Below are 14,117 nucleotides of genomic sequence, written 5' to 3'. Positions count from 1 at the left end.
AAGAGGGGCAGCTTGAAAGTGTTAACAGCTTACCAGAGGGAACCCCTCTATTCCAGTGGGAATGGTGGGGTAATAGTGGAAATTTGCTGCCTGCAAACTGAATCTCTGCTCGTCTTGCTCCTGTGGGCACAGATTGCTTTGGAACAACAGGATTTTATTGACACCGATAGGATTTGTCCTCCAGTACAATCAAATGCCACATGACAGCTGATCAGTTCATGAAATGATCCAAATGACTTTTAGCCGTGGCAAAAAAATCCCTAACATAAGAGCTTCAGAGTAACTGAGCTGTGACATTTGGAACAACCTCAGGGCTTCTTCCACCTCTGCTGCCTCTGCAGGGCTCGGGAAGGTGCTGATGCTTCAGTGCTGGAGGGGTTAACGGGCACAGGCAAAACCAGGCTCCTGCTGCAGAGCAGTGCCAGGCCAAGCATTAACTCCAAATGAGTTGCTATAAAGCTGTATAAAAAAAGGATAAAAGTTTTTGATACTTCCTTGCCCTGCTAACAGCAGGTCTGAAGGCTCAGAGATGTAAATTGTTGGCTCTTCCACTCTCATGATTTTCCATGGGGTCTTTTTTTCCCTTCCTTTCTTTCTCATCTTTCTTTCTTCCTTCCTTCTTTCCTTACTTTCTTTCATTTTCTCCACATCTTTTTGAGGGAAAAAATCAGGAGCTCTGTGCCTATCCTTTGAGAATGAATTAAAGCTGAAGCAGCCAGTGCAGAGATGCCACTTTCCTAGTGCACCGCTTCACCCTACCCAGGCCAGGAAGCCCAGTAGAATGATTCCAGAGATAAAACAGCAGTACCTGCTTCCCAAGAAAAATAAATGTATTGATTGCAGGAAGTTCCAGCCCTGGTGCTAGCAGAGCTGATGGATAGGACAGAGGATGGATAGACTTGGTTTAACATGAGTTTTTTCTTTCTGTCTCTGCAACAGGTAAAACGGAGCTGGCCAAGCAAACAGCCAAGTACATCCACAAGGATGTCAAAAAGGTAATGGCTCGTCCCAGCTTCTATGCTGTCAGTAAAGGCCCAGGGGCAGCTCATCGGGGGGGTTTGTTGTCTGGCTCTGCTGCCCTGAGAAAGGGCTTCTGCTGCACTAAAAGTGACCTGTGAAGGTCATGGAGCATCTCTTTGGCCTCTTCTGGACTTGCTCCAGCAGATCCATGTCCTTCTGATGTTGGGATCCCAGAGCTGGAGGCAGCACTGCAGGTGGGATTTCACCAGAGCAGAGAAGAGCGGAAGAATCCCCACCTTACCCTACTGCCCCTGCTGTGGGATCAGCCCAGGACATGAGTGTCCCTGTCTGTGTCACCAGGATATTTAAATTGTAAAAATTCAAATGGATTTAACAATACTTGTGCTCTCTGTTGGATCTTGCTCTCATTCTGACATCCTGTGTTGTGAACAATTTTTTTTGCCTCTATTACTAATATCACTTTAAATTGTTAGATGGATACAATTCTAGAAATCTGTTTTCCATGCCCCCAGCTCTACCACTTGTCACATCATGCTAGTATGGACTGTGGCAATGGGACATGGATTTCCTACTCAGGATTTTAAGTGATGAAATGTTTGGTATCCAGAAACTGTTTGGGTGATTTAGCTTGTTGCCCAGTGGGTAGTTTTGGGGGAAGATGGGTTGGAATTATTTCACGGAGATGGTGACTTTGCAGGAGGACACTTTGACAGTTGTCTGAATTTTTAAGACACAAAACACTTAAAAGTTGAGCTCCTCAGTTCCACTGCAATCTTCCATTCCATTCCATTCTTTCTATTCTATTCCATTCTGTTCAAATCCATTCCATTCCAGTCTTCTATTCCCCTCCCTTCCATTTCAGTCTTCTATTCCGTTCTGTTCTGTTCTGTTCTATTCCATTCCATTCCATTCCATTCCATTCCATTCCATTCCATTCCATTCCATTCCATCCCATCCCATCCCATCCCATCCCAGTCTTCTGTTCCATTCCCTTTCATTCTTTCATATTTATTCCATTCCGTTCTTTCTATAACATTTGTTGTGGTTTAAACTCAGCTGGAAATCAAACCCCACTCAACCGCTTACCTTCCCCCACCCACCTCCAGTGAGAGTGAGACAAAAAGCAGAGATTCCAAGTTGACTAAAGATCGATTTACTTGAAAACACCAATGAGACAAGAAACGAACAGCAACAGGAACAATATTAATAACAGCAGTATTCAGAAGAGAGGGTGATTTACACACAGAAGGGTGCTCGCCACCCTGGCCCAGCTCCACGTGGCCGCTGAGGCAGAGACAAAATGGCGGCTGTTACCACAGCTGACACTGTGGGGCCTCCCGACACAAAGGAGAGAATGGCGCACGTGGAACTGCTTGGTGCCTGGCCAGGCATCCAGTGGGTAAACAGCTAAACCCCAGTGTTGTGTTAATAAATCTAGCTTTTTCTGGTAATGAACCAGTTCAGCTGTTGGTGCCCTGACGAGGGGTGAGAGGGGCCGTACACCCCTTAGGTGGTGGTGAGGGGCAGCAATTCACAGGCACTGAGGGATTAAAAATGGAAAACCTGGAACTGTCCCATTTTCATCCTGCAAGACAGATTCATTTTTATCCATCTTACTCTGCTGCAGGCAGTGTGTAGGTGTTTAAATATTTTACAAGGAAATTACTGCGTGGGAATATTTTGCCCAGAGAAGTTATGGTTGCCCCATCCCTGGAAGTGTTCAAAACCAGGTTGGATGGGGCTTTGTGCCACCTGGTCTAGTGGAAGGTGTCCCTTTTCGTGGCAGGGAGGTTGGAATGGGATGGTCCTACAGTCCCTTCCAACCCAAAGCATTCTGTGGTTCTGTGATTTTCCCAAGTAACAAATGACAGGACTAGAGAAAATGGCCTCAAGTTGCACCATGGAAGATTTAGGTTGGATATTGGGAAAATTCCTTCCCTGAAAGGGGTCTCTCCCTTTCCCCTTCCCCTTCCCTTTCTCTTTCTCCTTCCCTTTCTCTTTCTCCTTCCCCTTCTCCTTACCCTTCCCATTCCTCCTCCCTTCCCTTTCCCTTCCTTCTAGGAGCTGGATTACAGCTCCAGGACCAGGACATTCAGTACCTGCAGTGAATCATCAGCTTTTCAAATGCAAAATGGAAACTTGGATGGGAGCTTTGTAAATTCTTTAACAATATTCTTTGTTTTAGATGATCACGCAGAAGCCCAGTTCACCTCAGCTGTATGGTTTTCACTGGATTTTTGTAGAAGGGTGTTGCATTCTTCTTGTGATTGATTTCTAAAAAGTTGAACCACAAGAATATCCATTTTGTGTAGAAAGTTTCAACGCCATCAGTTTTGCTCCAGCTCTGGCAGCGAGCAGGTTGATCAAATCTCATCTTAAGTCTCTTGCAGGGTTTCATCAGACTGGACATGTCAGAGTTCCAGGAGAGGCACGAGGTCAGTAAATGGGTCGGGAGAGGGGTAGAGAGCAGCTTTGAGTTTAATCCAGAAAAAAATGGGCATTTTGAAATGTCAAGGGAGAAGCATGACAGAGTCACAGGAATTGCTCTGAGTTGTGCATTAAATTGCAATTAAATTGCAGAAAGCAACTTTGAGTGTCGTGGTTCAGGAATGGTACTGCTCAGTTTAGTGCTGCCCCTGAGACTTTACAAACTAGGCTGTCACTCGCTCGCTCAAGGAGCAGGGAAAGCGTTAACAGTATGTGTCCAGCGCTCTGGGTTCTGTGTGTGAGGTCGACCCTTGGGGAGAAAGCAGTTGAGAAGAGATTGTGGAATCCAGAGGGTCATCTTGTGCATGAAAACCTGCAGCCACATGCTGTTCATCACCCGCCCACACCCAGACAGTCACCCAAAGCCCTTTGTCCCCAAAACCTTGCCAAGTGCAGGATCACTGCCTCAGCCTACTTCCATGGAGGAAAGGGGGAGAATCCAGCAGAATACAGGATGGTGGTGCCAAGTCCACCCCTCCTATTACACCTGCCCAATTCTGGTGCTGCAGGAGAGGTGGAATATCTCACCAGGGTCATCTGTGGTGCTGAGGGTGTCCCAAATCCCTTTGGAGGGCTGTGTCTCCCCAAAAAGCAGCAAGGTCCTAGTAATGAGAGTGGTAAAACACTGGTTGCCCAGAGAAGCTGTGACTGCCCTGTCCTGGAGGTGTCCAAGGCCAGGTTGGATGGGGCTTGGAGCAATGTGGGATAGGAGAAGGTGTCCCTGCACATGGCAGGGGGTTGGAACCGGATGAGCTTTAAGGTCCCTTCCAACCCAAACCATTCCATGATTCTGTGATAACATACTGTGACTCTGGATAACCCACAGACCTGGATTGCTGTAAGATGCACTAAGCTGTGTGTAAAAAATGGTCATTTTATCCAAAACATTTCTGTTGTCAGAAATATTCTGTATAACCTAAATTTTTTAACCTGGTTTAAAAAAACACCGTGTCAAGAAGTGGTGGCATAAGAAAATTATTTTACTTGTGACCTCTTCCCAAGGTTTTCCTTCAACAGAGCCACCTGCCACTCATAATTCTTTGAAATCTTGTTCTTAAAAAGGCCAAAAGGGGTGAAAACAGGTCTTGGACAGCTAGGACAGGTTTCTCAGACCCTGCATAGCAAAGCAGGGATGGTGCCTTTCCTCCTGCCCATTCCTGCTCCTTGAGTTGGTTCAAGCTCTGGGCAATGTAATTGCGCAATCTTTATTTTGCTTAATTGTTGCTTATTAAGCTGATTTTGGGATACCTGGGGTGTGATAGGTGTCACAAAGAATACAGAACTTGATTTATCAGCAGCAAAGAGCAGTGGCTGCCTACCAAGCTACCAGGAGGGCTTCATTCCCAGTGTCCATGGATCAACCTTCATCTCTCTGTTTCTTCCTCCTAGGTGGCAAAGTTCATCGGCTCGCCACCTGGCTACGTGGGCCATGAAGAGGGTGGGCAGCTCACCAAAAAGCTGAGGCAGTGCCCAAATGCTGTGGTCCTCTTTGACGAGGTGGACAAAGCCCACCCAGATGTGCTCACCATCATGCTGCAGCTGTTTGATGAGGTACAGGTGCATTTCGGGGTTAGAGTCAGCACAAGGAACGTGCGGAGGGTGACAGTGAGGGGTGCAAGGAATGGCAGATGGAGGAGTCAAAGGATAGCTTGGGTTGGAAGGGGCCTTAAAGTTCACCTCGTTCCATCACCCTGCCACGGGCAGGGACACCTTCCACCAGAACAGGTTGCTCCAAGCCCCATCCATCCTGGCCTTGGACACTTCCAGGAATCCAGGGGCAGCCACAGATACTCTGGGCAACCTGTGCCAGGGCCTCACCAGCCTCACAGGGAACAATTTCTTCCCAATATCCCATCTAATCCTACCCTCTGTCAGTTTGAAGCCATTCCCCCTTGTTCTGTCCCTCCACCTCTTTTCCAAAGTCCCTCCCCAGCTCTCTTGAGGTCCTGGTCTGTCCTCAGAGACCACCAAACTCCAGAGCAACATGCTGGAAGGTTTTGGAGGGTTTTTTTTGTTTTTCTTTAAGAATTAATAACATCATTTTTCTTGCATAGATCATTGCAGCAGCAGCTCAATGTGAAATCAATTCCTGTACCAGGCACTTGACAGGGCAATAACCCAAATGTTAATCTCAAGCACCAGACAAGGATTTGTGTCATTGTGCTGGATCTCTGCTGCTGGAGATGGATCTAGGAAAGAAACAGCCTGGGGAGATGCTGCTTTTTCCCTTATTCTCCTCTCTTTTTTATTTTAATAATCAAGAGCACCAATACTTTGGAAAAATTCCTGGATCAGTGTGGGGGGCTGAGGCATGATGCCACCATGGTGCTGGGCAGCTGTGGTTTGCCAGGCAATCCCACAGGGATGAGGGACCCTCTGGGGAAAGACAAGGCCCATGTTCTTCCTCCTGGGATTTTGACCATGTCCTGTGGCACCTGCTGACACTGCTCACATCGTCTTACTGTTGTTGCAGGGCAGGCTGACAGATGGAAAGGGGAAGACCATTGACTGCAAGGATGCCATCTTCATCATGACCTCCAACGTGGCCAGCGAGGAGATTGCACAGCATGCTCTGCAGCTCCGGCAAGAGGCCATGGAGATGAGCAAGAAAAGGATTGTGGAAAACTTAGGTAATGGAATTTCAATGTCCTTTTCCAAATCCCTAGAGAATCTCCCTCCTTCCTAGTATGACTTTGTTTAACACTAGTTTGAGCATCACTCTTCAGGGGGCACACTCAGACCCTTCAGTCCCCTCTCCACTGGTCCCCACTGGTCCACATGACTTGGGAATGCTCCTCTGCCAGGAATTCATGGAATCACAGAATGGTTTGGGTTAGTAGGGACTTTAAAGTTCATCTTGTTCCAACCCCCTGCTATGGGCAGGAACACCTTCCACGAGACCAGGTTGCTCCAAGCCTCATCCAACCTGGCCTGAAACACTTCCAGAGAAGTGAGCACAGGATAAGGAAGGCTGAGAGGTTGGACAGAACCTTCTCCAAAGATGTGATCTCCCTCTGAGGGATGGAATCTCAAATAATGAGGATTTCAGAGCAAATGGATTGGATCTGGATGGTCTTTAAGGTCCCTCTCAACCCAAACCCTTCAGGGATTTTGTGATTCCTTTTATCTCCTCACACTTCCCTTTCTTTTGGGACCCTTCCAAATGCTTCCTGGAAAAGGCTGTTTGTGGTTCATATTAAAGAGGAAAAGTTTTGTTTCACAGTCCTTCCCAAAAGGACTAAGCTTAATCAATTTTACTTCCCTGTAAAATGGGAACCCTGGCCTCACACATTAGGCTCCTGGAGAAAAACTTCCCAAAATGTGAAATAGGTAATAAAGGGGGAATTGAGGAGAGCAAAGACAGCCTCTGAGATTGGAACTGAACAACTCGATGTGCAACATCCAGTGCCTTTGCTGATAACTCCAAGGGTGGACAGATGGATGGTGATTCCAGCACGTGGACCGTCCCTTCTAGCCAGTGTTTGTCACACGAAGCAGAGGGAAAACCAATCTCCATCAGTTGCTTCCATGCGTATGGATAACTAGGCAGCCCTGGATGGTGACTATATCCCTTCTTTTCTCATCAGCCTTAGAAAACTTACAATTTAGGATCTTAAATGTCTGGACACCACATCTTCCTCAGGGTATCCGTCAGCCTGTGCCAGCACAGATACACCGTATTCCTGCATCAGTTCTGCAGGATTGGGAAAAAACATTGGATTTTGGCACCAAATCTATTTTCCAGCTCCTTTCTCCTTGTCTCTTCCTTTTTCTTTGGAGAAGTGGCTTCCGACACTGACTTAATTCAGAATCTTTATACTTCAATCAGGCTGGGGAAAGGACAGAGCACATCGGCAACTGAACTTTCCAGAATAACATTTGAAAATGCCAAATGTTTCCTTGCTCAGTGAGGAGAGCATTGAATTTTAATTTCTGGGACTGTACAGCTGCAGCAGGAGTGGAGCTGGGAAAGGCTTTTGGGCACAGCAGCTGCCCTCAGTTGGGTTTCAGGGAGCTCCCACCCATTTCCCGAGCTCTCAGCATGGAGATGTGGTGGCAGGAGATCACTCTAAGTGCCTGATGGACAGATAAATGGGAAGATAAAGGAAAGGAGCTGCTTCCCCTGCGACTCCGCATCCACCAGTGGCAGCAGCAGATATTACACGAAGGGAAATGTGAATGCTGGTGGCAGCACTGGCTCCTCTGCCTTCCCCAGCTCTCCTCTGCCAAAACACTGGGATGGACCTCATGGCATCCCTGCCCATGGCAGAGGGGTTGGAACTGGATGAGGGGATTCCAGAGTGCCCGGCACTATTTTGAGCATTAGGGAGGACCTCCTAACTCCCTACAGCTGCCTGAACTGAGGTTGTAGCCAAGTGGGCATCTGTCGCTTCTCCCAGGTAACAAGTGTCAAGACAAGAGAAAATGGTCTCAATTTGTGCCAGGCGAGAAACTGATGGGATATTGGGAAAATTTCTTCCCCCGCCCTGGCACAGCTGCCCAGGGCAGTGATGGGGTCACCATTCCTGGAGGCATTTAAACACCACGTAGATGTGGCACTTGAGAACATGGTTTAGTGGGGGGCTTGGCAGTACTGGGGGAATGACTGGATTCGATGATCTCAGAGGGTTTTTCCAACCTAAACAGTTTCTGTCAGCACTGGATATGGTCCAGTGGAGCCTGACAACCCCTCCTGCCGCTGCTGGTGAGGGGCAGTGATCTGCATCAAGACTGAAAAGCTAGAATGGGCTCCCAGAAACCAGCGTGGGTCTCTCTCCCCTCCCCTGCCCTGCCTGTCGGGATCCCATCCAGAGCACAGGGATGTCCCTGTAAGCATCCTTGTGTTGAACAGCACATGGAGCTGAATGGGTGCAGAATGAGTGAAACTGTGAGAAGAACCGGGGTGATGAAGACAAAGAGGAAGGTGGCCTTGAAAGACAGACAGGTGACCCTGCAGCCGAGTATCCAGAGTGGCTGGGAGCCAGGATTCAGGAGCAGCCAGACCCTGGCTCCATCTGCAGTCAGCAGAGGGAAGTAGAGGTCAGTTGGAGCGGTGCTACAGGCACCCTGAACATGAGTTTGATGTTTGCTGGGGAGACCAGGGACTGCTCTGAGCTGGCAGAGCAGCCCCAGGGGGCCAGCATGCTGTGTTTATCAGGTCATCGCTGGCCATGGAGCCTGAGTGGGAACTCCAGCTGCCCAAAACCTCCAGGAGCAGCTTCTGGAGGCGCAGGGCTGGAGCAGAGGCAGAGCCAGGGCTCTTCAAGGGACACGTCAGCACAGGGTGTTCCTCTGGGGCACCACACGACACCCAGAACTATGGTCTGCAGTGCCAAGTGCAGGAACACTCCACTGCCAAACCAAACTGCTGGCACATGTGGAGGTCCCAGGTCTGTCCTGTAGCAACCCCCTGTCCCACCTCCCCCTCAGTTCTAGCTTGTCCAGAGAGGAGGATGCTGTCTCACTGTTCCCACTGACACCTCCTGTCCCCCTCTCTTGCAGAGGATGTCCAGATGACTGACAAGATCACCATCTCCAAGCAGTTCAAGGAAAAGGTTATTCGCCCCATTTTGAAGGTATGGATGGTGTTTTCATGGCTCATGTTTCAGGTGTCCTGAGATTTGGTCCCAGTTTCCTTCCCTGAGATATCCATATTCCTCCACCAGCTGCGAGAGAAGGGATGTGACTTCACTAGAAATGATGGAGAGACCTTTCAGCAAGGTCAGAGCCCAGCAAAAATAAATTACAGCTTCTTCTTGGAGCAGAGCCACGATGTGGGATAGGAAAGGGACATGGGACAGGAAGTACTGTGGTGCAGTTTGGGGGTTCTCTGTTCTCCCAAGGTCAGGAAAACCTGACTGCAGCAGCATCCCAATGACCTTCAGTTTCTTTAAGATGTTTCTGCAGCACCTCAGGGTGCTGTCCAGCTCCATGGCATGGGATCCGATGGATGCTGTGAGCTGTGGGAGCTCAGGTGAACCCCAGGGAGCTCATTCTGCAGTACCACTTTACTGCTGTCCCCATCGGGGTCACCAGCTCTGTCCCTGCTGACCTCCCCCCTTGTCCCTGCAGGCTCACTTCAGACGGGATGAATTCCTGGGGAGGATCAATGAAATTGTGTATTTTCTGCCTTTTTGCCACTCGGAGCTCATCCAGCTGGTCAACAAGGAGCTCAACTTTTGGGCCAAAAAGGTAAAAACTCCTCAGTGGCTTTAGAGGGGACTTCTCAAAGTAACTCTGGAAGAAATCAGTGCTAGAGCCTCTGCCCTGGGATGAACACAATGATGTGTCTCTTTACCATCATCTTACATGCTGTTGAACTTGGGGTACTGGGGAGGGTCAGGACCTCTGGGGGCAGCAGGGACAGTTCCTCCTGGGCTGGGGTAAGGGGAGCTCTGAGCCACCTTCAGAAATGTTGTCTATCTGATTGGTCGTTGCATATCTGAGCTCTCCAGGGGCTAACTGGGATTTGAGGGACCCTTTGCTGCCATGGGCCTGGCCTGATGGAGCTCTGCCCTTCCCAGGGACTCTGGGCACCCCACCACGGCATCCCCATTGCTCAAGGAGTGGGGTACCAGGCTTGCTGGGAGGCATCAGTAACTCCTCCTCCTCTTCCTCCACTTCCTCACCTGGCAGGCCAAGGCAAGGCACAACATCACTCTGCTGTGGGACAGGGAGGTCATGGACGTGCTGGCCGATGGCTACAACCTGCACTACGGTGCCCGCTCCATCAAACACGAGGTGAAGGCAAGGGGGCACTTGAGGTGAACTCCACAGTGTCACATCCAGCCCCACTGCCCAGGGGGAGCCAGGAGGGTTGGAAAGACATCAAAAGAGACTTAGATCTCCTGGAGCAAGTCCAGAGGATGTCATGGAGACACTCCTTGGGCTGGAGCTCCTCTGTCTGAAGCCAGGCTGGGAGAGCTGGGGGTGTTCACCTGGAGAAGAGAAGGCTCCAGGGAGACCTGAGAGCCCTTTCCAGGGCCTAAAGGGGCTCCAGGAGAGCTGGAGAGGGACTGGGGACAAGGGATGGAGGGCAGGACAAAGGGGAATGGCTTCAAACTGACAGAAAGTAGATTTAGATTGAGTATTGAGAAAGAATTACTGGCTGGGAGGGTGGGCAGGCCCTGGCACAGATTGCCTAGAGAAGCAGTGGCTGCCCCTGGATCCCTGGAAGTGTCCAAGGTCAGGTTGGATGGGGCTTGGAGCGACCTGTTCTAGTGGAAGGTGTCCCTGCCCATGACAGTGGTGGGGTGAAATGGGATGAGCTTAAAAAAGTTCTTTCCAATCCAAACCATTCCATGATTCCATGGCTGTGTGGATCTCATCCTCCTCATATCAGGGGAGATGTCTGTGGTCTCTGGGAGGAAGCAGCACAGCCACACTCCAGAGACAGGGAATAAGTGGGATGGAGGAGGAGGTTCCATGATCCTGCACTGCCCAAGGGTGAGATGGAGCTGCCTGGCTCTGTGAGAGGCTTCCCACAGAGTTTTTGTATCGGGATATGGTCTGTCCCTCAGGTGGAGCGTCGCGTGGTGAACCAGCTGGCAGCCGCCTATGAGCAGGACTTGCTGCCACACGGCTGCACTCTCAGGATCACTGTGGAGGACTCAGACAAGCAGCTGCTGAAAACCAAAGAGAGCACAGAAAAATCCAAGGTGCCAACTCTGAGGCTGGAGATCGTGGAGAAGGACAGCAAGGCCCGAAAACTGGAAATCCAGGCACCGCTGAACCCCGAAAACATCACTTACTTCTTGTAGGCAGCACTGAGCGCTCCCGGCAGCAATAAAATATCCCAAGAGTTGGAGTGAGCGGTGTCAGAAAGTGCAGAGTCACAGTCCTGCCACCACCAGGCACAGACACGGACATGGACACGGGCACAGCATGGGCACAGACACGGGCAGGAGCTGTCCCAGGGTAGGCAGCAAGGGCTCCGGGGGTGCAGTTGTGGGTGATAAGGTGCCCTGGTGCCATTCAGGGATGGGTCAGTGGAGGGTCCTAAGGTGTCACAGGGTGTTGGAGCTTTTTAAGGAAGGGGGAAGCAATTGTGGACCATGCAGGAGCCAGGACGGATTTGTCATTCTCATGGGAGGGGGCTCACTGGGATAGCTGGGCTGGCAAGGTGGGCACAGGGACCAAGTGGGAGTTGTAAAAGCCACCAGGCTCCTGCTCTGTATTGTCCCCATTTCTCTTTATTTATGGCAATAAACATGCCATGCACATCTGACCCTCTGTGTGCCCAAAAAGAGAGGCCGTGGGGATCATCCATCCTTATCCCAGGGGACTCCTGTGTCTCCTGCTCATCACCAGAATCCAAGAACATCACTGGGAGCCGGGAACACCACTGTGAGCTGGGACCATCACTGTCACATCTCCCCACCCCAGCCAGGTGACATCCTGGTGCAAAACGCTTGCTGAATCTTTTTCTCCTGACCTTCTCCAGGGAAATACTTAATATCTTTGGTGTAACTGAGCTGTCCAAGCACAGAGCCCCCCATGCTGGCTCCTCCAGGGACTACTTGTGGTGGAATAAGGGATATGGTCACCACCAGAGCTACCCCAGCCATGTATTTTGAGGAGTAGAACACGAAATCCCCCCCAGGATTACTGAGCCCCAAATCACTATCCCTTGGTATGGGAACAGGGATGGACTGGAGGTGGCAGTGAGTTGCCAGGGTCCCCCTCGCACCATGACCCCCTGACCCTGTGTTCCCATGGGGGTTTGGGTTTGGTGCTGGTGCTTGTTTTCCAGGGATACAAAGAGGTTTGGTGGGGGCTGCTATGAGCCCCCTTCCCATCCCGGAAGCCTTTTCCTGGCTTAATCCTGGGGACTGGAGCAGGATCCCATCCCTGGAGGGTTTGGGAGCGTCACCAAGCTCTGCTGGAGCCTCGCAAAGTCAGATTAACTCCCACAGGTGCACGTGGGTGTGCACTCAGGTGTGCCTGTGTGTGCATGGGAGCACACGGCACCGGTGCGTGCGTGTGTGCACTAACATTGCACGTGTGCACAGGTGTGCAGGAGTGTGCGTGGGTGTGTGCACGGGTGCTCACTGGGGCCTGCTCTCAGGTGTGGGTGTGTGTGTACAGGTGTGCGCAGGCCCATGGGTGGGAGCCGGGGCCATGTGGCCCTGACCCTTTGAGGTGGTTTTCTTGGTGCCAGTGCAGGTGAATGGGCTCCCACCACCAGGAGCAGTGCCTGGGAGCACAGGATTTGGAGGGAGAACCATGAGGCTGTGCCAAGGACATTCAGTTCCCAGCACCCCAGCCCTGTGCTGGCTCCTGTTCGGTCAGGGCGGTGGGTGCTGCCAGCATGAGTGCTCGAGGCACCCAGGAGCATGCTGGCTTTATCCCCAGGAACAACGTGGCAGCACCACTGGGAGCAGCTGTGGAGCTGGGGGACCCACAAGGACCCCCCAGCACTTAACCTGGGGAACTCCACGGGTTGGTGAAGGCTAAGGGTTCTGGGAGAGATGGGGGTGATGGGGTGGGTGCTACCACCCCACCCAAGCTGGGGCTAGAAGCTGGGGGACCTGGGGTGTGAACATAGGGGATCCTGTGGTAGAGTCCCATCAGAGGGGATCCCATCAGCATGGTACCTGTTGGAGGGGTCCCACAGGAAGGAATATCCCCATTGGAGAGGTCCCTTTGGAGCAATCCTATCAGAATGGGTCCCACTGGAGAGAGTCCCATTGCCCCCCACAAACAATTCCAGAAGGACCCCAACAAGTCTCGGGCACACAAGACAGCCCCAAGCCCACAGGCAGCCCCTTAGTGCCTGATGAGATGGAGGGACATGAGTCTCTCCCATCTTCCCCACTGTGCCCAGCCATCCCCACTGCCAATGCCACCCATTTTTTGAGCAGGGGGTGTCAGCCTCCACCCCCTCCCCACTCGGCAACGCTGGGGACAGCACCCATTTCCCTTCATCCACCAAACTCCGGAGGGATCACCCACATCCACACCCCACGGGAGCCTCGGGGATGCAGAGCAACTCCTTGGCCCTACCCTCCAGCTGCGCCCTATCCTACTCCCCTTCATGTCCCCCTCCCTCTGCTCTCCTCCTTCATCTCCTTCCTCCTCCTCGCCCACCCCCCTCCCCAGCTGCCCCCGGCTCTGGGTAGCACCAGCAGCTCCTTGCGTGGCAGATTGCTGCCTAATTAGTTTAGAGGGAAAACTTAATTGAATTAACTTTTCACAGCTCCAGCAGCCCGACAGTGGGGCCTCGCTCCGCGCCAGCCCCGCGCCCTGATCGAATTAACTTGTTTAGCAACCTGCCCGCTCGGCCGCGCAGCTGGGGTGGGCGCGGGGGGGCACTGGCAGCACCCACCGGGGGGCCCGGGCGAGGGAGTGGAGACAGAGTTGACCCAGCCAGGGGCAGTGGGAGCTGTTCCCAAGGAAGAAAGTCCAGGAGGGAGCAGGACCCTATGGGGCTTGAGACGTGGGGAAGGATGCAGGATGGGCATGGGGCAGAGTGTAGGGCAGGAGAGAAATAGGGCAGGAGGTGGAGCAGGATGAGGGGTTGGATACAGGGCAGAACAGGTTCGAGCTGATTCCACAGGACCCAGTCAGGGTCCATTCTCTTTCCTCCCTCCTGGGGGGCCCAAAGCCCCTCGCTGGGCGCAATTAGACTTTTAAATCCTCTTTAGTGA

At 51.6% G+C, this 14,117-nt stretch overlaps 1 protein-coding gene across 1 annotated transcript in view; it reads left to right on the top strand.

The window, feature by feature from the left end:
• CLPB (ClpB homolog, mitochondrial AAA ATPase chaperonin) overlaps positions 1 to 11,692 on the top strand; it is a 52,765-nt gene extending 41,073 nt beyond the window's left edge. The window contains exons 9-16 of the mRNA XM_027888242.1: positions 940 to 995; positions 3,372 to 3,416; positions 4,858 to 5,019; positions 5,942 to 6,098; positions 8,971 to 9,044; positions 9,541 to 9,660; positions 10,105 to 10,209; positions 10,989 to 11,692. Of these exons, the coding sequence (XP_027744043.1) occupies positions 940 to 995; positions 3,372 to 3,416; positions 4,858 to 5,019; positions 5,942 to 6,098; positions 8,971 to 9,044; positions 9,541 to 9,660; positions 10,105 to 10,209; positions 10,989 to 11,228 (959 nt within the window). The 3' untranslated portion in view covers positions 11,229 to 11,692. The remainder of the gene's footprint in view (positions 1 to 939; positions 996 to 3,371; positions 3,417 to 4,857; positions 5,020 to 5,941; positions 6,099 to 8,970; positions 9,045 to 9,540; positions 9,661 to 10,104; positions 10,210 to 10,988) is intronic.
• The last annotated feature ends 2,425 nt before the right edge of the window (positions 11,693 to 14,117 follow it).

The sequence above is a fragment of the Empidonax traillii genome, unplaced genomic scaffold (assembly GCF_003031625.1).
Source record: "Empidonax traillii isolate 1590-97213 ecotype Southwest subspecies unplaced genomic scaffold, ASM303162v1 scaffold236:size2090792, whole genome shotgun sequence".
Lineage (NCBI taxonomy): Eukaryota > Metazoa > Chordata > Aves > Passeriformes > Tyrannidae > Empidonax > Empidonax traillii.
This window is presented reverse-complemented; position numbering and strand designations above follow the sequence as displayed.